The sequence below is a fragment of the Enhydra lutris genome, unplaced genomic scaffold, assembly GCF_002288905.1.
Source record: "Enhydra lutris kenyoni isolate GAN:26980312 unplaced genomic scaffold, ASM228890v2 scaffoldscaffold1, whole genome shotgun sequence".
In the NCBI taxonomy this organism is placed as follows: domain Eukaryota; kingdom Metazoa; phylum Chordata; class Mammalia; order Carnivora; family Mustelidae; genus Enhydra; species Enhydra lutris.
The window spans coordinates 64,224,380-64,249,130 of NW_019154085.1; the positions used below are offsets into that span (position 1 = coordinate 64,224,380).

The 24,751-nt window shown below is 37.3% G+C and overlaps 1 protein-coding gene across 2 annotated transcripts in view; it reads left to right on the forward strand.

Moving 5' to 3' along the window:
- LOC111143516 (xin actin binding repeat containing 2) overlaps positions 1-24,009 on the forward strand; it is a 101,708-nt gene extending 77,699 nt beyond the window's left edge. The window contains exons 4-8 of one of the 2 annotated variants that reach the window (XM_022497339.1): positions 2,706-2,816; positions 3,205-3,277; positions 4,131-4,261; positions 16,117-16,250; positions 22,074-24,009. In XM_022497339.1, the coding sequence (XP_022353047.1) occupies positions 2,706-2,816; positions 3,205-3,277; positions 4,131-4,261; positions 16,117-16,250; positions 22,074-23,580 (1,956 nt within the window). In that variant the 3' untranslated portion in view covers positions 23,581-24,009. Of the gene's footprint in view, positions 1-2,705; positions 2,817-3,204; positions 3,278-4,130; positions 4,262-4,899; positions 14,228-16,116; positions 16,251-22,073 lie in introns of those variants that run through there. The other variant, XM_022497332.1, reaches the window with a different exon arrangement.
- The last annotated feature ends 742 nt before the right edge of the window (positions 24,010-24,751 follow it).

The following is a 24,751-nucleotide window of genomic DNA, read 5'->3' on the forward strand; positions in this document are numbered from 1 at the left end:
AACGTTTGCATTTGTCTTTCTCAACGTACAGATTCAAATCACTAACTCTATTCTTTCAGTCTGATAATAAGCAACAAGTGTAAGAAACTAGAGTTTCTATAGGTTCCAGGCAGGCTTTTTTTTTTTTTTAATACCAACTTGTATTACTTAGCGAATGATGGGAATAGTGACCAGCTGAAAAGTACATGTCCCAGGTAAAAATGTTGGCCACTACTTTATTCCAGCAAGACTGACTCACATGTTGGAATACAAACCCAGGACTGTCAGATCTTTAAAGTTTACAAAAGCAGGCAGAAGTCTTGATTTCTGTAAGTATTAACTAATTCTAAATTTAAAAACACCAACTGGACCAAATAAGCATGTCTCTGTGCCATAGCTTGTTCCATGGAACTGTAAATAGAGGCACGATTCTGTAGTAATGATCATGGTGCACTTCAGTAAGAACCTTCATACTGGTTAGGTTCCCACTGCCCTTTGTTCTTTCATTGTCTGTTCAATCAGCATCATAAGAAGGCCATAGAATATGTCCATCATAGCTTTATAGATGGAAAGGCTTCTCACAGTTGTAAACAGTTGTCACGGAAAAAATTGTTATTTGTGCTCATGCATTTTCAGTGATTGTTATTGTTCCCTACAGCCTAATGTTACTGATACCCTTAAATAAAATTTGATTATGCAAAGTTTCCTATTAAATCAAACTTTGGTTATTTGAACTTAAAGGAAAGGATATGGATTATTTATTTTCTGTACTCCCTCTTGAGAAAGTAGAGTACACGACTTGCTCATTGTTTCATCTCATTTCCAGGACACTCTCCAGCAAATAGAAGATTCAATGAAAATAATTTATTAATAGAAGTTTGCTAATTTAGTCATCCACTCATTAAGTAAACTTTTCCTTGGCACAAATGTATGCCAAGCATGTTATTAAAAATGATTTTATATATGTGGATTATTAATTCAGGTTAGAAAACCATTCTGCTTCAAGGGAAAAAAAATTACACTGGTATTCAATTTAATGAGATACAGTCCACATTTTTTCAGCCTTATTGAGGTATAGTTAACAACATTATAAGACATTTAAAGTATACATTATGGTGATTTGATATATGTATACATTGTGAAAGGATTTCTAGTTAACTAATACATCCAATGAAATATAATCTACATTCTAAAGTATAAACCTACATTTTGCCTTCAATTCTCTGTAGAACTTTTAGGAAGATGCCAACTGTTTTTCTTAAGTCTCCTTCCTAGAAAAGTATAAGATCAGATCGAATTATATATCTCTAAGCAGATGTCTGACAGCTGCTTGGTTAACCAGAAATTATACCCTGTATACTGAATACCTTTAGGTGGGGAAAGTCACACACTACAAGCCCACTAACTAAAAAAAATAAAAACAAAAAATCAAGGTCTCGTTAATTAATTTTAAATTTATTGTTGGTTTAAAGGACTAGAATTTGACAGCTCAAAACTATTTAACTTTGTGTAAAAAAAAAATTAGTGCTCCTATATGATGAATAATAATGGACATTTGCTCACCTGACTATTCTCTACAAAGGCAAATTTTTAAAAAATCATATCTCAAAAATAGTGTTTGATGGTAAAGTAGATGAAAGTGAATGCCCAACTTCAAACAAGTTGTTTCATGGGTTCTTGAAGAGTAATCTCTTCATATCCTTATTTTCTGATGTTAAGATTTTTAACAATATGCCAACTGACTCATCACATCAATCAATCAGTCAGTCATATACTTGTACCAGATCACAGTCTCTAGTAACAGCAGGACTGGATAACCAAAATAAAGAGGAGCTTCAAAGCATCTAAATCAGCCAGGGTCACCTGTACTAACTTAAATAAAATCAAAAGTAGCCCCATGTGTGAAGACAGAGAAATACACATTAACATAATATGGTCTGTTTATGTTGGTTATAGTCTTCATCTGAACTCTGGATGTGTCATCAAACTAGAAGGCCAACTTGAAGACTGCAGTGTCTTTCTGTAACATGAAAAGTTGGCTTGTAAATAACAAAATACATTTTTTTCATCAAGGATTTGCATTTTCTTTTTGAGGTTCATCTTTCTTACATTGTAGCTCACTAAGGGTAGTAGGCAGAATAATGGTTCCTGAAGATATTTACATCCTAATTCCCAAAATCTGTGAATATATAAGTTACATGCAAAGGAGAATTAAGATTGCAAATAAAATTACAGCTGCTAATCAGCTGACCTTCTGACAGAGAATCCTGGATTATTCAGATTGGCCCCATGTAATCACAAGGTTCTTAAAAGTAGAACAGGGAATTGGAAGAGAGAATCAGAGATGGCAGTGTGAGAAAGCCTCAGCCTGGTAGAGTGGGGTCATGAGCCAAGGAAAACAGGAAGTCTCTCAAACTGCAAAAGACAAGGATTGAATAGATTCTCCTTTAGAGCCTGCAGAAAGGAATACAGACCTACTAACACTGTCAACACCCCCAGTCAGGGCTTCTGACCTACAGAGCCATAAAATATTAAGTTTGTGCAGTTATAAGCCACTAAGTTTGTGATAATTTGTTACAGCAGCCAAGCAAACTAATACACTGAGGAACTTCCATTTTTTTCATTAATTTTAATTTTATTATTAAGTTTTTCCATTAATTAAAAAAGTTAACATTTTCAGACTTTTCTTAAAACATTGTATATTTCTTTATTCATTTATTTTTCAGGAGGTAATCCACAGTAGCCAAGTCAACATTTCAAGAAACAGCCAGGAAACGGAAAGAAATGAACAAGAAGTTTCCAAAACACACAAAAGTGATGTTCTTGGAACAGAAATGGTAACTACTTAGAAAGACAATACTTTCCAAACAGTTTACAAACCTGTGTGGAAATTCTGACCTTGTTGTAAGCAATTGCTTTTAATGTCCTTTATGTGTTTAATATCAATATATATCAGTGTCTATTTCTGTACTTTGGAGTTGACATTCTTCGAAAAATAAAACGAGCATCCTAAAAATATGAGTGCACTTTAGATGTTAATTCATATATATTATGTTACAGCATGAGCCCATGCATTAAAATAAGGAATAGAAGTTTAATTAGCATCTCTCAATGTTCACTGAAGTCTTGAAAGAAAATCACTGTGAAATGAAGAATATATGTATAGTACTAAAATAACTGACTTCTTAGAAACAATTATTGATTTAAAATTATCTTTAAACATAGGCCTCTCATCTTAAAAAGCACACTGAGGAAATAAGCCAAGCTTCTCAGCTCCCTCAGTATGTTCAAGAAACAGGTGAGAATCTGTTATTATTGGTCCCCAATATACCTTGCTCCTGCTGATGTGTCTGTGTTTGAATGGAAGACTTCCAAAGCACAGTCCCTCCCACTGAGTAAATTTAGTAACTATGACTCATGGTCCCAAAGGGGACAGAGTAGTATTTCTATATATAATTAGGTTCTGTGTGTGGTAATAGACGCAATAAGCTTCTGAAATAGTTCACTGCCCATCAGTCTTATGAATTCATCCTAAAAGCCTAGAAGGTGGTACACCAGCCACCTCTGAATTGCTTTTTGCCTCAGGGACCTAGAATAAAACTTAATGTTTATCAAGCTCCCTGGGAACAGAAATGTTATCTGGATTTTATTACTTCTAATAATGGATTTAAACACTTCTAAATTCAGTTTTGCAACCTACAGATATGACATTAAACTACAGAGAAATCTGTGCAAGTTTGCATAAGACCCAGTTTGTCTTGCCTATAAAAGGGGAATGAAAAGCTTTGTTGCCTTGAAGAGCTACAAAGGATGATTTAAGCCAGCTGTGACCCAATCATTACTTGGCTCTATCTATTTTGGCTTCATTTTGGTTTTCCTAAAGGAAGTAGGTCTTGAAACTTGAAAAATATATACAATTGAAATAAACAACAGTTTCATCACTTATGACTTCCTATCCAGATATAACCATCACCACTGTTCTTCCTATATTTCTTGACATATATTAACTGTGTACATATATTAACCATATATACCTTGAACCTTTTTATTTAACATATATTGTGAGAAGCTTCACATAGTATTACAATTTTCTTCTCAAACATCATGTTTATTTGTTATATAACACCCCCGGTATTATTTTCTGTTTGTAGTCATTGATACACCTGAGGACGAAGAGATTCCAAAGGTTTCAACTAAGTTTTTAAAAGAGCACTTTGAAAAGTCTGCCCAGGAAAAGGTCCTTTATTCTGACAACGAGATGACCTCAGCCAAGCAGAGTAAAGTAAGACAATTTCTCTACATAGAAATATGTTAAGTGTAAAACCAGATGTAGATGCTTAGCATTTTCAAATTATTGAATGTTTGATGTGGTTTTTGAAATAAATCCTGAGCCAGTACACCTCTGTTCCATAAGGAGGATATTAATCTACATGAGAAAAGCAGTAGAGTTAAAAACTTTCTTCACTAGAGAAAAATGGAAAAATTATATGCACTCTAAAGTTTAATAACTAGCATTAGATAAAATAATAAAGTCAATTTTAAATGTCAGATACTTTGCTTAAAATTCCAAGGAAAACAAAACAACCCTCAAAAGTACTTTAAGGCTTTTATTGTTTCCCTCTAGATTACTCAGCATAGCATATTAAGCAAAGGAGGAAGAATACTCAAGATTATGTGTAAATGTTAAAATACTGAACTGTTGATGTCTCGAATGGGGAATATAACTCTGAAAGCACAATGCATTATAGGAAAGATAGTAACAAATACAAAATATTGCTCCTAAGTAGGTCTCTCAAAGGAGTCTGTCACCTGTTGTTTCCAATGGAGGTATCATAGCACGTGGACAGGTGAGGGGTGATGCCTAGGAAGTCTTCACAACTACACCCATTTTTATAAGATTTGACTTTCTCTCCCTTAAAGATCGGAAATGAATATGAAGAGACTTTAAAAGCATCATCAGTTGTGGATACCTCTTCCACTTCCTGCATGTCGACCTGCCAGAGGAAGGAAACATCAACCACAAAACACAATGACCACAGTGCCACTTCCTCAACTCTGGTACAAGTTAATGCCACTGCTATGGGAAAAACAGAAGAATTTCCTCCTCCCCCACCTGATATATTTCAAACTCCAATAGATATGGCAGCATTTTCCCAGTCCCCTGAATTCCCCAACCCTCCTAGAATCCCACCAGTACCCAAAGAATTATATTCTAAGCAAAGAAATTTGTATGAATTAAACCGTTTATATAAACACATGCATCCTGAGTTAAGAAAAAACTTAGAAAAACATTATATCAGTGAGGTTTCTGAAATCGTCTCTAGTCAAGTGAACCCAGGGAGCTCAGTTTCAGCAGATGTGCAACAAGTCCGGTATGTTTTTGAAAATACGAATGACAGTTCTCAAAAAGCTCTGAACTCAGAAAGAGAACACTTGGAGTGGGATGAAATTCTGAAGGGGGAGGTACAGTCCATGAGATGGATCTTTGAGAACCAGCCTTTAGATTCCATCAATAACGACTCTCCAGATGAAAATAATATCAACAAGGGCATTGCTGATCAAGAAATCATTGCTGGTGGTGATGTGAAATATACCACGTGGATGTTTGAAACCCAACCCATAGATACACTGGGCGATCATTCTTCTGGCACTGAAGAAAATGCTGAAAAAATTCCTGAGCTAGCCAGAGGAGATGTCCACACAGCCCGGTGGATGTTTGAAACAACGCCGTTAGACTCAATGAATAAAATGCATCAAAAAGAAGAATCAGGGATAACTGCTGTAAAGGACATAAGTGGTGGGGATGTCAAGACTGTGAGATATATGTTTGAAACTCAACATCTGGATCAGCTAGGACAGCTTCATTCAGTGGATGAAGTTCACTTATTACAACTCAGGTCTGAGCTCAAAGAAATTAAGGGAAATGTTAGGAGAAGTATAAAATGTTTTGAAACTCAACCGTTATATGTTATTAGAGATGGTTTAGGTCAAATGCTAGAAATTAAAACTGTTCATAGAGAAGATGTTGAAAAGGGAGATGTGAGAACAGCACGTTGGATGTTTGAAACACAGCCCTTGGACACAATTAACAAGGATATCACGGAAATTAAAGTTGTCCGAGGAATATCCATGGAAGAAAATGTCAAAGGTGGGGTGAGTAGGGCAAAGTGGTTATTTGAAACTCAACCTTTGGAGAAAATCAAAGAAGAGTCAGAAGAGGTCATCATTGAAAAGGAAACAATAATAGGTACAGATGTCTCCAGAAAGTGTTGGATGTTTGAAACTCAGCCATTAGACATTCTAAAAGAAGTTCCTGATGCAGGTCCTCTAAGATCTGAAGAGATAATAGGAGGTGATGTCCAAACTACTAAGCATCTGTTTGAAACCCTTCCAATAGAGGCTTTAAAAGATAGCCCTGATGTAGGAAAACTTCAAAAAATTACTGCCTCTGAAGAAGAAAAGGGGGATGTTAGGCACCAAAAATGGATTTTCGAAACCCAACCTCTGGAAGACATTAGAGAAAATAAAAAAGAGTACATACGAACAGTGAAACTTGAAGAAGTTGACAGAGGAGATGTAAAGAATTACACACATATCTTTGAATCAAACAATTTAATTAAATTTGATGCATCACATAAAATAGAGGTGGAAGGAGTCACCAGAGGTGCTGTAGAGTTAAACAAATCACTCTTTGAAACAACACCACTATATGCCATTCAAGACCACCTTGGTAAATATCATCAAGTCAAGACAGTCCAACAAGAAGAAATCCTAAGAGGTGATGTGAGAAGTTGTAGGTGGCTTTTTGAAACAAGGCCCATTGACCAGTTTGATGAAAGCATTCATAAATTCCAGATAATCAGAGGAATATCTGCTCAAGAAATACAGACCGGAAATGTGAAATCTGCTAAATGGCTATTTGAAACCCAACCTCTTGATTCGATTAAGTATTTTAGTAATGTGGAAGAAGGAGAAAGTAAAACTGAACTAGCGACAGATATCGTTAAAGGGGATGTCAAAACTTGCAGGTGGCTTTTTGAAACCCAACCAATGGAGTCTCTTTATGAAAAAGTTTCATTAATGACTGGCAGTGAAGAAATTCATAAGGGAGATGTCAAAGCCTGTACCTGGCTCTTTGAAACTAAGCCACTTGACACCATAAAAGATGACTCTGAAGCAACAATCAAATTGCAAACTGTAAAACAGGAAGAGATCCAAGGTGGAGATGTTCGTACAGCATGTTTTCTTTTTGAGACAGAAAATTTGGACAGCATACAAGGAGAAGAAGGAAAAGAAATCAAGGCCATGGAAATGGATATCCAAGCTGGGGATGTCTCCAGCATGCGGCATAAATTTGAAAATCAATCTTTAGATTCTATAAGTTCCAGTTCAGAGGAAGTTTTGAAAAAGATCAAAGCCCTAAAGACTGAAGATATTCAGAAAGGTAACGTTTTAAATTGCAGGTGGCTTTTTGAAAACCAACCAATTGATATGATAAAAGAGAGCCAAGAAGGTGATGAATTAGTTAAGACAGTGACAGATGTACAAGGTGGGGATGTAAGAAAGGGGTGCTTTATTTTTGAGACTTTTTCTTTAGATGAGATTAAAGAAGAATCTGACTGTCTCAGCACCAAGAAAACAATTACTGAAGAAGTAATGAAGGGTGACGTAAAAAGCTACAGAATGCTCTTTGAAACCCAGCCACTCTATGCAATTCAAGACCGAGAAGGGTATTACCATGAAGTGACAACTGTTAAAAAGGAAGAAGTAATTCATGGAGATGTACGAGGAACTAGGTGGCTTTTTGAAACAAAACCACTAGACTCAATTAATCAGTCAAAGACTGTGTATGTTATTAAATCTGTCACACAGGAAGACATTCAGAAGGGAGATGTTAGTTCTGTCAGATACAAATTTGAAACCCAGCCGCTGGATCAGATTTCAGAAGAAGCACATGATACTATGTCCACTGTGGAGCATATTCAAGGTGGGGATGTAAAGACAAGTAAACAATTTTTTGAGTCTGAAAATTGTGGTAAGAATACTTATATAAGAACAGTAAGTGTCAACGAAATACAAAAGGGCAATGTTAAAACATCTACTTGGCTATTTGAAACCCACACCATAGATGAGCTGAGAGGAGAAGGGTCAGAATATGAACATATCAAAACGGTCACACAGGAAGATACACAGAAAGGTGATGTTAAGCAGGCCGTGTGGCTTTTTGAAAATCAAACTTTGGATTCTATTAAGGAAGCAGATGAAAACACCACAAAAATCATCAAGGAGGAAATCCCTCCCTCTGATGTCAAGACAACTACATGGCTCTTTGAAACTACACCCCTTCATGAATTTAATGAAAGTAGGGTAGAGAAGGTAGAAATTATTGGCAAGAGCATTAAGGAAACGTTAGGAGAACTCTACTCTCAAAAAGTTATTGCGGCTCCTGGAATCATCATTGAAGCTGATGAAGTTGGGGATGTTCGAATGGCAAAATACAAGCTAATGAATCAAGCATCTCCCGAGATACAGAAAGAAGACATTATCAGGGTTGATCTTAGAAATATAATGGTGAACCTGCTTTCCAAAAGAGACTGTACAAAAAAGGAAATTTGGGTTAGTGAAGAAGAGAAGGGAAATGTTAATTTGACCAAAACTCAATTATTAAACAGATCAACGGAATTTCATGCTGAAAAAGAAGAAATAGTGAGTGGTGATGTACAACAAGCAATAAAAAACCTGTTCTCCGAGGAAAGATCCGTAAAGAAAGGCATTTTAATTCAGGAAGATGAAAGAGGAGATATTAATATGACTATCTATTGTCTTCTTCATGAAAATGCTGGTGACACAGTTGAGCGTGAAGAAGTAATAGGGGGTGATGTAAAACGTACCATTCATAATTTGCTATCTTCCATATCAAACAATAAAATATCTGAAAGGGCTAAAATCAATGCCTCTGAGAAGGGAAATGTTCAGTTTTTCACAACATGCATAGAAATTGGAGCTTTGGATTATCTTAAACAACTCCAGATGGAGTCAAGTGAAACACTGACAGCTAGGAAACAAGAAAGAGAGGAAGAAATAATTGGTGGCGATGTGGAGGGTACAAAACTGTTACTAAAGAAAAGGCAGTCTCATGTTGAACGGACTGTTCGTGAAACTGACGTCATCCCAGGAGATGTGCATAATACAGTTAAGGTTTTTATGACAGAGCCTCAGACAACATGTTGCAAGACCCCCAAAGAAGAAATTATAAAAGGTGACTTGAAATCAACTCTAAATTCCCTCAGCCAGGCCATAAATCAAAAAACAGTGGCTAAAACTGAAGAAATTATAAAAGGCGACATGTTGGCCACACTCGAATCACTTAAGGAATCAAACCACCAATGGAAAGAATCTAAACAGCCCAATGCCATCCCTGGTGACGTTGAAAAAGCGATTGAATGCCTTGAAAAGACCGCGAACACAAGAACAGAAATCCTGAAAAAGGAACTTATCCGAGATGACCTTGAAATATCATTAAGGAATCTGAAAGAAGCAGAGAGAGCTTTCAAAGAAGTAGATAAAAGAGCTGTAGTAAAAGAAGATGTGAAAGGTGTGATGGGAGGATCCTCAGAAGAGCAGAAAACAAAGATTCATCAGGTGGCTGTCCAGAGGGACACAAGAAGTGTTCTTCAGCCAAGACCAGGACCATTTGAGCCAGCAGCCAGGTGGCAAGGGAGAGCAGACGTTCCTAATCAAACTACAGGCAAATCTTATCATGGGAATTTAATAGAAGAAAGAACTGAAGTTACTCTCCCAAAAGCCCCCAAAGGCACTGTAAAGATTGTCATAGATCGTGAACAGAACAATGATGCTCTTGAGAAAAGCCTTAGAAAACTATCTAATTCACACCACAAAGCTATTAACAATGTGCTGGAATCAGGGGACAAAATAGGCATCTGGACTGATACCACAACAGAGCAGCATCTTAGTGATGAACATGTGAGCAGACAATCGACTTCAACGGTGTCAGCTAAGGAAAATCTAAAAACTAAGAAGTCAGAGACTGTGACAGAACAGAAGAATGCTGTCTTTAACTCTATACAATCTGTCAACAAAACAGTGGAAAAGCAACAGACTCAAACTTGCAAACTGAGGAATGACCACCAGAGGACTGAATCTTTCTCTGTAAAGAGTCCTAAAAATACCAAAAACACTAAAATACCAACAGATAAACAAAGCCTTAAGCCCAGCCCAACCCAGGGTCTGGTCAACATGACAGTCGGGGAAACTTGTGAAGCTTCAGAGGACTTGCAGACACAAACTTTGTTAAAGCAAGAACTACAATGTTCTAATAAATATATAAAGAAAAAGACCATGAACCCTCAACCGACTTTGCCTACAGATCAAGACATATCAGATGTAACACAAGTGAAAGTCTCCCCCAAAAGTCATAGTAAATTTAAGGCAACTGACAAGAAGCAGGCTGATGTTCATCTGAAGAGCCAGGACTTTTTAATGAAGACAAATACTTCCACAGACTTAAAAATGACAATGGAAATGTCCTTTAATTCAATCAACGGCAACCCTGCAAATAATGGAAAAGAAAGGGAGTGCTCTCTTCCACCTCCATCTCCACCTCCTCCTCCACCTTCCAATGCATCATCTGAAATTGAATTTCCTCTTCCTCCTCCTCCTCCTTTAATGATGGTGCCTGAAAAAAATGCCCCAGAGATGATAAAGGCTGAATTTGAAAGTTTCCCAGGCCTCCCTCTTCCTCCACCACCAGAAGTTGATAAATCTGAAAGTGAATGTCTATCAGCATTTCTACCACCTCCCCCTCCTCCAACTCCATCTCTTAAACCAGCGCATCTCCTTTCCTCCTCTGTTCAAGAAAAGCACAGGGGAACATTCATACAATATTCCCAAGAAGCCTCTAGTTCTCGGCAAACTCATTCTCAGGCTAAAGTCTTAACGGGAAAATCAGGAGTACTTTTGCCACCTCCCACACTCCCTAAACCCAAATTTCCCAAACAGATAGAAGATAAAAAGAATCGCGGTTCCCCAAAAGTTGAGTTGGAAACTTCCCTGCCAGATACGGAATGTAAAATTACTCCCTCAAAGGGTCAGGAAAGAGTAATAATGGCGACTAGCTGTGAACAGACAGAGATAAAGAAGAACATGTCTAGAAGAAGTCTCGAAGAAAGAAAACAATTATCTATGGACTCTAGGAGGTCTCTCTCACAGACAGTTCCAGACACTTCACTACCCAAGGAAAAAACAACGGCACCTCTTATAAAATCTCATTCATTCTCAGCATATTCAGGACAACAAAGTCCAAAACCGTATATGAGAAAATTTAAGACACCTTTAATGATAGCTGAAGAAAAGTACAGACAACAAAAAGAAGAGCTTGAAAAACAGAAACTTGAGAGTTCTTGCTACAACACAGTCAAAAGAGAAAGCCCCAGTCAAAACATGCCAGAGCTACAAAAGGAAGTACTGTTACAAAAAACAAATGAGGAGGCTCCCCTACCTGGACTGGATTCAGGGGTCACTTTGGTTCAACCTAACCCAGACTCCCAAAGTCATTCTCAAGCCCTAGGAGTATGTATGGACAACCAGCTTTCCACAACACGAGCAGGGACGGTCACCACCGAGGGGCTCCAACATGTTCTAGCAGCCTCAGAAGAAAAAGCTACCATGAAAAAGGAAGTTTTACAGAGCTCATGGGACACGTTACAATCTATATCAGCTTGTGAAATTAAACAGAGGCACCAGGAGTATAGTGCACAAGAAACACAACAGAAATATCTGGAGGACTTGCATTTGCCCCAAAGAAAACCTGTTTCCCCAAGTTTCAAAGTTAAAACTATCAAGCTTCCTACTGCAGATCACAAATCAAATGAAGCAGACCACATCTATGAAAGCCACAGAAAGCAATCCGACGTTGATGTTCAAACCATTAGCAAAGAACAGTACCAGAAAACCGAGAAAACTGAAGCAAGCACTGACTATAGTAATAAGCAATCTGTAGCTGAAAAATATTATCAATTACCTAAGAAGGAGAGAAGAGTAACAATAAAACTACCTACAGAACCCACAGAGAAAAGCCATGAAAGTAAACTCAATATAGAATCTGAGAAGCAAAGAGAATTTAGAGAATCTGAGAGTGGGAAACCTCCAGGAAGTGAAAGAACAAATCAGGAACCATCAACAATTGGTCCAAAGGAAGAGAGACTAATGGTTGAAAGAAAACAAGAACATTTGAATAAATCATCACAGAAGGTAGTCAAGCAAAAGGTTACTGATGTACATCTTGATTCACAGAGGCAGAATTTTCAGCAAATGCAAATACAGACTTCTGGAAGTCAAGCTGAACATAAAAAATTGCCCCAGCCATATAATAATCTGCAGGAAGAAAAATGTCTTGGAGTCAAGGGCATACAACAGAAACAAGTCTTTTCTAATACTAAAGATTCAAAGCAAGAGATTACACAGAACAAATCTCTATTTTCCTCCGTGAAAGAATCCCAGCAGGATGATGGAACATGTGCTATAAATATATTGGAATTCTTGAGAAAACATGAAGAACTACAACAGATTTTGTCTAGGGTAAAACAGTTTGAAGTGGAGCCAGATAAAAACGGCTTTAAAACATTTCAGACCCTGCTAAATATTATTCCAGGATGGCTATTAAGTGAAGAAAAAAGACAATATGGTGTTTGCATTGCTATGGAGAACAACATAGAAAAAATCAAAGAAGAAATAACGCATATTAAAACTCAAGCAGAGGAGATGCTTGTGTCCTGTGAGAATATAATTCAAACAGCCATGATGTCCTCCAAAGCAGAAAAGCAGAGAAATAAACCCACTAGCCTTAATGAAACGTCATCTGAACTGTCGAACGTTAGTGAACGGCGAGAAAATACAATCGTGGAAAAGACAGAGCACCGCCAAGTAGCAGCTCAGCACGAAGCAGCTGCTCGCAATCACGTGAAAACCCATCAGGAAATCAAACTAGAGGACAGCAAGGTCCCTCCTCCGTCCTTGAAAACACGTCCACCGTCGCCAACTTTTATAACAATCGAGTCGACTGCCCGGCGGCCAGAAACCTCTCCTAAGGACGAGCTCTCTCAGTCCCCGAAAAAAGACGGTTTTGCGGCAGCATCCCCGAGAAGTCCTGGGCCACAAGCATCCAGAGCTGGCCCAGCAAAGGCGTCCCCTTCTCCACCCAGGAGCCGCTCTGAGCAGCTCTTCAGACTCAAGGACACCACCGCCAAGCTAGCCAGAGGGGCCGCCCCGTGTCCATCAGGGACCCCGGTTCCCCTAGTAGAGAAAAGGTCTGAGATCATCACGTCTCCTGCAACACTTCGGCGTCAAATTAAGATAGAAACTCGTGGTAGGGACTCTCCCCCGACGATCACCATCCCTATTAGTGTAAACCATGTCGACGGCGGCTCCTTCCGAGGCTCCCGGGAAGCTCAAGAGGAAATTAGGCAAGTCGAGAAGATGGCGACCTACGTTCACCACGACGCGGGGGACTCGGCGCCACGCCGGCTGCCGGACGCGGAGAGCTTCGACTCGGTGGAAATCATCCGCACGGTGCAGGGGCCACGGCGCGCCGAGCACGCGCAGAGGTACGACGCCGCCCGCCGCGCGGTCGGCATGGCTGACAGTTTCCTGAGCGACCGTGAGAATGAAATAGACAGGTGGTTCCGGGAGTTCGAGGCTGGCCCCGTGTTCGAAGCGAAGTCGACCAGGAGAGTTTATACAAACGGAGAGGCCGACCACAGCATTAAGCAAGAAAGTCGCTCGTTCTGTAAGGAGGAATATGGATCGACGTCTGTAGAAAACTCAAGTTTTACAGGTTTTTCTTGCAATCGTGCTAGAGAGCTGCAAGAAGGCATTCCCGTGAGGCATCCCAGCATCCGCTCTGAAACGAGGTCTGTCAGTGAATGTTTCTCGGGGGTGGATGCGTTTGAGGATCGAGTCGTGGGGTCAACGATGACCACGGTGTCTTCATCACATGGCTCAGAGGCTGGCAAATCCGGCTTTGACTTCAAACATGCCCCGCCGACCTACGAAGATGTCATCGCTGGCCATAGTTTAGATATTTCTGATTCACCTAAAGAGCTTAGGAGGAACTTTCAGAAGGCATGGCAGGAGAGTGAAAGCGTTTTTCAAAGTCTGGGATTTGAAACCTCAGATGCTTCTGCCACTGAGAAGAGAACCACTTTCCAAGAGGAATCTGCATTCATAAGCGGTAAACCAGCTGGTGGAGTGTGAAGACTAACCCATTTAAAGGCATCTGGTCCATAGCTGGGGTGATCTGCTGTTCAAAGGGTGTTTGGAAATAACTGAAAACTAACAGCTTTCCCTGGCTGCGGATAGCCTTCTCTTGACAATGCTTGCTCTTAACTGCTTTCTTTTTACAAAAGCACCTAATACAGGATTCATCTGCACTGTGTGAGAATAACAAACACTATTATATAGATTAGTGAGAGCTGGACTTGTCAAGTTAAATAAGACTGGATAAAGCAGCAGATATAATAATTGTTATTGTAATAACATTAATAATTATATCTAACTGTATATTTAATAATGGTACACCCATAGTACATTAATATTTTTATTAAAAGTTAATGTTTTATCCACTTAAGACAATATTTAATAATATCTATTGACCTGCTATTGACATAATTTAACTACCAGACTTAAATGGTGTTTGTGTTTGAATTCAATACAGCCTGGTAATAATCCCACAAACAATTTACACCCTCCATAGGTGCTTTAATGATTTTTATTGATTGCTATCTTTGACAAAAGTATAGGTATGGAATTAGGCTTTTTGTATATTTAATTATTGTTTTTAAGTCAGATGGAGTTCGCATTCTCTAAGGCTGCTAGTTTTTTTCCTATAAATAATTTCATTTCATCTTTCTTAAATTCCAATTGATAGCTCAGTTGGCCTCATTCACAGATGAATATGGACAATACATTAAAAAAATTGACTATATATTTAGAAGGAGGGAGATTCAAAACACATGAACTTAGTATTTTTTTAACATCAGAAAACAGTTTATTTCTTTATATTTCCCCACTTTTTATACTTAATGAGGCTTTACAGTAAAAGGATTTGACATAATTAATGTGCACCTTTAGGGTAGTCCATTCTTCTAAACAGACTGAAAGAAGTATCAAGCTTAAAAATAAAAACTGCTGAAACTAATAATCTTGCCTCTATCATATTTGCAACATATGTGTCTAGTTTATCAGATTAATATGATTTCTCAGTGTGTTTGCTTCTGGCATAATCAAGCAAAGCTGTCTAATTAATTTCAAATGCTCAGTTTCTGTTAAGATGACTAAAAGCATATAAAAACAAAAACACCCGGTGTTAAATATAGAAATATGTGTCCTACTGGAACCAAATAAACAAAGGAGATCACTTAGTAGCTCAAATCAAGCATCAAAGCCCTAAAGGACATTCTTATTTATAAAAAGAACCCTGAGCATATATGCTTTTATATATAACTAATATGAAAGCTTGTTCATTCGTTTCATGGGATTGTGGTGAGGATCAAAACAATACTCAAGTAAAAGTTCTGTGTCCGTTTGGAACCACTGTCTAAACCTGGTTGTAGATAGAACCACTGTGATTCCCAGGAGCCAGTTTTCACCTGAGTGCAGCAGCCTGGGGCCGCAGAGCAAGGGAAGAAGTAGGAAAAGTGTAAAAGGCAAACATGAGAATCCAAAGTGCCCTAAAATGGAAAGCCATTTAGACTGAGGGGAAATGGCCTTGAGCATCTCAGTGTATTCATGAGTTTCATGTATTTTAAGTTCAGAAATGATGTCACAGAGCCAACACGAAGTCATCAAGGAAATATTTAAATAAATACAATATCCTCAGCTTTAAAAGATGTGTAGGTACTGTAGAAAAATCTCTCCAGAATGCCTTAAAAAATGGAAACTTTGGTTGTTGATTGTGCTGAAACCCCAAATCTGGTAGTTGGCCTATGTCCCGAGAAGAAGACAACCGTCTTGAGGTTTGACTATAACTGCATGACCGGTCGATGTGCTGTGGTTTTGTTTTGGTTTTACAGTGTGAGTGAAGATAATATCATGTAAACTTTGGTAAATTTTTATTTTTAGAAGCTGCTACTCCAAGACAAGGAAATATGTATACTCTGTCAAAAGACTGTTTATCCAATGGAGTGCCTAGTAGCAGACAAGCAGAGTTTCCATAAGTCCTGCTTCCGATGCCACCACTGCAAGAGTCAGCTGAGGTAAAATGTTGTGTAGTCTGGGGCACAAATCTTGGAGGAGTCTGCAATGTACACATGTCTCGAGAAGATACAAATGTGTCTAGATCTTGTTATCATCCATTAAAACAACTATAAAGGGGAATGTGGCCAGGTTCTGTTATGTGTTTTCAGAATAGCCATGATTTTTTTCCTATTGAAATTTTGCTTTCCTGATCAAATCCAGAAGGGTCCCTTTTGTCCAAACCTGGAGATCGCATAGATAAGAAAAATCAAGAAATGCTATGCAGATCAGGATTTTTAAGTTACTAGTTTAGTCTAAAGTTTAGATTCTACTTTTGACCTTACTTTAAGTAAGCCCAATGTAGGACTTGACCTCAAGACCCTGAGATCAAGAATTAGCATGCTCTATAGACGGAGCCAGCCAGGCACCCCTAAAAACTAGATTTTAGATCAGGAGTCAGCAAGCTTTTTCTGTAAAGGGCCAGGCAGTAAATATTTTTTACTTTATAGGCCATACTAGTTCTGTTACTACACAACTTCCACAGATAACTAAACAAACAAGTGTGGCTGTAAACTAATGGGCCCAACTGTATTCCCATTAAACTGCGTATACACAATCAGGTGGTGGGCTGGAGTTTACCTCGGTCTGAGTATTCCATCTAAGTAAAAACTAATAATAATAATTAAGAGTATTGTCAATGTCAGGTTAGATACACTGCCCCCCAACACTCTGGTGCCACAGAAGCACCATATCAACACAGGTACAAATGAATTTTAGTGAATGTGGCATTTGGTGTGGCTAGAACCTGAGATGCTGAAATTGTCATTATTTTGCTAAATCTAATGTGTATCAGGCTATATCTTTCCTGGCTTTAACTGACAATGTCAAACACTCCTTACTGAAACATGTTTTTTCTTGGTTTCCATCACACCAGAGTATATGGTTTCTTCCTATCTCCTGGGTGTTCCTTCTCAGACTCCTATGTGGGTGACTCTTTCTCTGTCCATTATTGAAATACCATAACAGAGTTTCTTAGAATTCTGTTATGACCATTTATTCTTCTCACTGTCAATATTCTTTATCAAAATATGGGTTATTCCATCCCCTCCCATTACTTTAATCATCATCCATGTGGATTAACTCTGAAATCTGTACAGGTAGCCCAGTACTGTCATCTATCAGATGCTTATCTCTTAATTACTAATATTTATCTCCAACTACATTTCTCATAAGAATACCAAATTCAACATGCCCCATTATCTTCTCTCTACCAAAATTCTTACCTTGACCTATGATTTATATGATACTCTCTCAATAAATGACATTAACATTAACTCAATGACAGAAACATGAAGTTACCTTTGACTCCTTCCTCTTCTTCATGCCCCATGTCCAAGCAATGACCAAGTACTATAATTGAGGTCCCATAAATGTACTTTTCTCCATCCCCACAGACCAGGTATCCTCCAAATGTCATCTCTCACCTGTACTCATGCAACAGTCTTCCTAACAAGTTAGTCTCCCTGCCTCCACTATCTCTTACCTCCATCACCACAGACAAGAACTTGTCCCAATGCCATGCTCCATGCTGTAGTGAAAATGATCTTTCTAAGATGCAAATCTGAGATCACTTCTGTGTTTAAAACATAATGGTTTTCTCTATCAAAGTCAAATTAGCATCTTACTACGAATTAACAGGCAATAGAGAATCTTGTCCCAGCTCCTTTCCCAACACCTCTTCCTCCCATTGTGTGTTATTTTTCATGAAGACTTCATTTCTTTCAGTTCCTTAAAATCATTATCTTTCTCTCTCATATTTAGCTGGTCCCACGTATCATTTCCACTCCTTGTAGGAATTTTCTTGTGTCTCTTCTCCAGCTCTCCATCAGGCTAATATGTACTCATTCTTCTGACCTCAACTGAGAGTTCATGTCTTTGAAGAAGGCTGCTTTGAGCCCCACATAGGGATCAGGAGTCCCTCCTATGTGCTCCCAGAGCACCCCCCGGCGTGCCCATTCTTAACACAATCTAATGTAATTGTTATCCAGCTGTAGGAAATGTGTTCATGTTTGACTGTCAACACCTAGTAAAGGCTGACTTTCAGTAGGGACTCGAAAGTATTTTATGACTGATATTTTAAAAAAATCATTGTCCAAAAAGCCACAAATACAGAAAAACAAAGCAAATGTATGGTTTAATGAATGATTAGAAATTGAACATTTTGTAACCTGTACCAAGTTCAAGAAATAAACATTGCTAGTAGTTTCAGAAGCTCCTTCTATGTGCCCCACCCAAACACCACCTCTCTGTGAGTGAACAGTGTTCTTTTTCATCATTGCTTCCTTACATTTTTATAGTTTTTTAAATCCAAATATGCTCTTGTAGATACTATAGTTTTGCTCAGTTTTTTAAATTTGACATTTCTTTTAAGTCTTTTAAAAGGTTCCTGTCCATTTCTTTCATTCCTTACCATTTATTTGTGAAGAGCCCAAGATAACTGACCTGTAGAATTTTCTAGTCTGGATTTGCTGGTTGCACACTAGCCATGCCATTCACATACTCCTTTCTCTCTTGCATCTCTGAGAACCTGTCAGCTGAATCTAGATTCTAGTGTAAAGATTTGATACCTTTTGCAAGAACACAGGGAGTGTTGGCAAGAAGAGAGTAAGCACAGTGTCTGTCTGTTCCTCATTTTGTGATCATAGCAAATATCAAAGCTTAACACATATCCATTAATTGATATTTGCAAAATGTTGATATTCTCACTTTAGTCTTCCTTTTTCATTATTAGTTGGAGTACTTTTACAGAAGATGCTTCTCCTCATCTACTATTTGGTTACTTAGTGGTATCCTTGGTAGAGGAAAGGCAGAAGAAATGCATAACTTCTTCCCTTTATTTACCTGGTTTGCTAATGTATCAGTTATTTATTTAACAATGTAATGAAACAGTTCCTTATCATCCTCTAGAGGTAACCAATTTAAAAAATATTTGTAGTATCTTTATAACCTCATAGATTTGCATATATTTGATTGGCTCCAACTGGATGCAGTTATTACTACTGAAGCTCAAATTATTCTATCCTTGGCCTCTTCATGTTGTTTCCTGGTCTTTTTGGCAAGACTAAGTAATCTTTGATAGTTTCCTCACTACCTGATAGGACCAGATGTTACATGTTCATTTGGTACATTTACTTCCCCTGAACCTGGAATCAGTCATTTCCCAAAGCCCTGGTTTCTTCACATGAGAAATAGCATTTGAAGACTATAATCTCCATGCTCTTTTCACCTGGGTTGGTCACCATTTTAAAGCTGTCTTAGTGTTAAGAGCTATCAAATATTTATATATAAAGAAAAAATACATCATGAATTGGTAGGAATATTTCCAAATTGAATTCAAAACTAAATTGCTTTTGTTTTAGCCTCTTCTCTATTCCACGTCTGTCTCCTCGCTTTCACTTCAGGACTTCTGGTCCTCAAAGACAAAGGAGATGACAGAATTAGAATATCCCATATTTGTTTGAATAAGAATTTTGGAATAGCAAAACTATCAGCATCCCTAATTTAATTATGAAAACTTTAAAAAATGACATTTGCTCCCCACTCATCCACACCCCATTTTTTTTTTTTAAAGTGTGCTCTGTCTTTGGTGTCATATGACACAGCCATCATGTGTCACACCATCTCCCTCATAGTCCTCATCTCATCAGTTTATAGATGACAATATAGACAATGTTTGCCACCAATCTATATGAAGATGTTTCTGTAGCCCGTCTGGCTATGCAAGCTTATTTCTAGTATCTCCCTCAGAAAAGTCTGTCCTGTGATCTTGATAATGGGAAGCCTGTTTTGCTGAAAATAAAATCTTTGACTTATACTTACTTTCACTGAATATCTTAAATACATTATTCCATTTTTTTGGCATAAAATGTTGCAAATGACTGATAATCTAATTTTCTTTCCCTTATAAATCATATACTCTCTTTTTTTCTTTTTAGATAAATACAAAGGAACTTTTTTCTTTTTATTTAAAGTCCAAAAAATAAAAAATGAAAATAAAGTCCACTAATTTGACTAGAATAGTTCTTGATGTTGGTCATTGTGGGTCAACAAGATTAGTTGCCAAGTGTGCTCTATCAGTATGCAGTTTCAGACCACTTTATATCAGGAAAGTTTCCTTAAATTATAGCTTTTTAATATTAAACCTATTTCATTGTTTTATTTTCTACTTCAGGAACTCCTCTTATCCCTACATGGTTATTTTGTGCCTATCTTTAATATTTATCTTTCTCTCAAATCCTTCTCCTTTTCTCTGATTGTAAATTTTCATCTTTTTATTCCCCTAGTTCTTCTTAAAATACGTTCTTTTGTCTTTATTTACTCTTTTATTTCTTTCAGATTAGTTTTTATTACTGACTTTCTCTCTTTTACTTCTTTTTTCCCCTTATTTCTAGCACCACATTTATGATGTTTTCTAATTATAATTCATGTTGTTCTTTCAAGTCTCTATCATGTGTTAAGGTCTCTTAGTCCATTTTTTAAAATTTTGATATTGAAAACATGTTTCTCTAACATGTTTTCATTGTCTGTGGGGATATTAATGAATGTTCCTTACTCTGTTTTTTCTTACAATAACATTATATAATATTTGGCTTCAACACTCTCCTGTTACTTACTTTTTTATTGCATTTGTTTTCTCAAATCTTAGAAAGAGGCAAAATTCAGGATGGTTTTCCCAAACTTCATAGAACTACCTCTTCCAGTTTTCATAAACTGTCCAAAAAATATAATGTTTTGATTTCTGGGTTTTCCTGCCTTGATTCCTCTCCCCCATGTTAGTCAGGACCTTGTCTTTCTTTGCTGTCATCATTATCCAATTACATTTTGATTCCACTTCCACATTTTTTTTTTTTTTGTCAGTGTAAAGTCTTGTCCTAAAAGGAGAATCTCAATTTGTCAGCTTTGAGAGTTTGATTTCTCTATCCTCATCAGATTTTCCTACCACAGGGCCCTTGCACTCACTGGCTAATGGAGAAGGTAAAATCCCTCCTTGTTCAGCTACTATTCTCTGATTGGTGTATGATATTTTTCAGGAAACACTGGCTGGCTATTTTGTGGTCTCATATTTTCTGGTCTTTCATACAACTTCCTTACTCTCTCTGCTATCACTCACACAGATGCCACTATAGCTGTTAGTTTATTCTTTCCTCCTTGTGTCTTGGGGTTGGAAGGGGTACCTTGTCATTTAATTTGTTTATAAATTTTATCCATGGGTTTAAGTTTTACTGTCTAATTGGTCTATCTGATTGTATGTGAGATTCCGAGATATTAAAAATGATGCCTTTGACTAAACTGACTTTAATTTTAACTGGCACTCTATTTGTTAATCTCCCCAAAAGAGGCCAAATAAACAATTGCATGGGCAAGCTTTCGAATTCATTCAAAATCATGTTAACAAGGAAATTTAAATGGTTGATTTGTGTGTGTGTGCTATTCAGTATTTATTGAAAATTGCGGCCCCTCACATAAATCACTGGGTTAGCAGAGATTTAGTCCTATTATTTTTTACCATCTATAACCACACATACATTACACTATAATACCTATTATACTAATACTTGACATCTAGCATGAAATTCTAAATACTATAAGACATGCATCATGTGGGGTATTAGCAGTAACTGTTATCTAACAAGGATGTTCAATTAATAAGCACATTCCTATTGCCAGTAAGTTAACTGCACTGAATCTCTGACTCATTCTTGAAATAATTAATTACCTAATTCCCTATGAATTTGCAGTGTATATATGGAATGTTAAACTTTTTTTTTTTTTCTTTTTGGCAGTTTGGGAAATTATGCATCACTTCATGGACAAATATATTGTAAACCTCACTTTAACCAACTTTTCAAATCTAAAGGAAATTATGATGAAGGTTTTGGACACAAACAACATAAAGATCGATGGAATTGCAAAAATCAAAGCAGCTCAGTGGACTTTACTCCTAATGAAAAAACAAATACGTGTAAAAGTAGTGCAGAAAACGCTGCCATACTTGGGGATCCTCATAAACATTTAGACGATGGTCTCAGGAAAGGGCAAAGAGATGATTTGAGAAAATTCAGGGAGAGGGGAAAATTAAAAATCATTTGGCCCCCTTCCAAGGAGATGCCTAAGAAAACCTGCCCCCTTGAGGAAGAGCTCAAAATGAGTAAACCTAAGTGGCCGCCGGAAATGACAGTTGCTACGTCTGCTGAATTCAAAAGTGAATCACTGGTAGAACACATTAAAACTCTGGAAAATAAAGGACCAGCTCAAGATAACATTTCTTTCTTGCAACCGTGTCTGCAGTCCATCCATACATGTCAGAAGGAGGATGTTGTAGGAATCAAAGAAAAGGAAATGTACGAAGCAAGAAAAGATGAGAAGAAGGAAGGAAATAAGAATGTGCAAGATAAGCTGAATGAGGCTGAAGATACAAAGAATAAAAGGAAAAGTGAAATGGATCTTAATGACAACAGTAATGTGATTGTGCAGAGTGCTGAGAAGGAGAAAAATGAGAAAACTAATGAACCTGATGGTGCAGAAGTTTTACAGGTTACTAACACTGATGGTGAGGTGGTGCCAGAAAGTCGTAAGGAGAATTTGAATAAGAATAATAATAACAATTATGTGGACGTCTCATGTCTGAATAATTGCAGGCAGAAGACATCTATTTTAGAATTTCCTAATCTATTACCACTGTCAAGAGAAGCAAACTACACTGCAAATGAATATCAAATTGAAAATTTAGAAAATGCATCTAGAATCTCAGAGTTACTTGGCATATTTGAATCTGAAAAGGCATACTCGAGGAACGTACTCAGGATGGCTCTTGGAAAACAGGCTGACAGAGCTACTGTGGGCAGTCCTGTGCAGTCTGCTCCCAAACCCGGCCTCAGTGGCGGGTTAATAGTAAAGGAAGAAAGTTCTGTAACCTCTTCTGATAAAAATATCTTAAACATCAAAAGAAACCATGCAAATAACAAAAATCTACACTTCTTCTTTTCTAATACCATGAAAATCACTGCTTTTTCCAAAAAGGATGAGAATATTTTCGAACATGACTTCATAGATTCTGTAGACCACATGAAAAATATGCCATGTTTGTATCTAAGAGAACTGGGGAAGGATGTCAAACACTGGCACGATGAAACCATAGGAACAGCCCCTGTTAATGGGAATCCAAGTTTTGGTGCTCTGAGCAGTGAATGTGCAGCTAAGCCTTCATTTCCCAGAGTGGAGGTCCAGCCTGAACAACTCACTGTGGAAGAGCAAATTAAAAGGAACAGGTGCTACAGCGACACTGAGTAAAACATCTCTAGAGGGCCACTCGTAGTCCACACTTAGGTACCGAGAAACCTGGATGTCACGAAATAAGATGAGATTTGATAACATTTTGTTGAACTTGTTGTAAACTTGAGTTCAGAAATTTCATGTCTGTCACAACAGGATTTTCCTTATTAAGCTATACAATGTTTTCCATAATCGGTTTGAATCTACTTTTATTCTGAATGGAATGAAAAGATGAAACAATATGGCTCTGTTTTCCTGTCAAATGACACTTAAGGATATTGCTCTGTTTTTCACCATGCTGGATAACAACACAGGCAAGATTCTGTACTGCTGATATTTATCACAATTCTTATACCTTCTCTACAATTTCTGTTGAAATAAAATGAAATTACCTGGGGCGCAACCAAAATACTTCTGTAACTTTTTTCCAAATATATTGACATCTTAAGTATATATGTTTTCCATAATTTAGGAACTGTCTTTTCAGGGACATGTATTTAACACACACACATACACACACACACACTTGGAAAAAATAAAATACTAAATCAAAGCCACGGTATTATTAGAAAATATAAAATTTTCTTTTTTTAATTATGTTCAGTTAGCCTCTATATAGTACATCATTAGTTTTTGATGTAGTGTTCAATGATTCATTAGTTAGGTATAACACTTTGCTCTGTATTTTTTAAAAGATTTTTATTTGAGAGAGAGGGAGTAAGTGAGAGAGAGCACAAGAGGGAGGTGCATCAGAGGAAGAAGGAGACTGCCCACTGAGCAGGGAACTACCCTTGGGTTCCATCCCAGGACTCCCAAGATCTTGGCCTGAGCCAAAGGCAGAGGCTTAACTGACTGAGCCACCCAGGCATCTCATTTGCTCTGTATTTTTAAAGATATGATGATTATTATGTTTTTAAAATAATAACATATTAAAGTATCATGGAATATATCTATTAACATTTAATGAAAAATATCAATTTTTCTTCAAAATAATGTCCATACTCGGAAATTAAATGACAAAGATTTTGGAAGTTACTTAAATAAAGTAGGCAAATTGCATTTTTACTGCTTACCATATGTAATCAATAAATCTACGAATTATATTATTACTACATTTTTCAGGTTTTTGTTGTGTTTGATGGATATTGAGTTTTTCCATTACAACAATAGTCAGGAAAATTTATCTTCT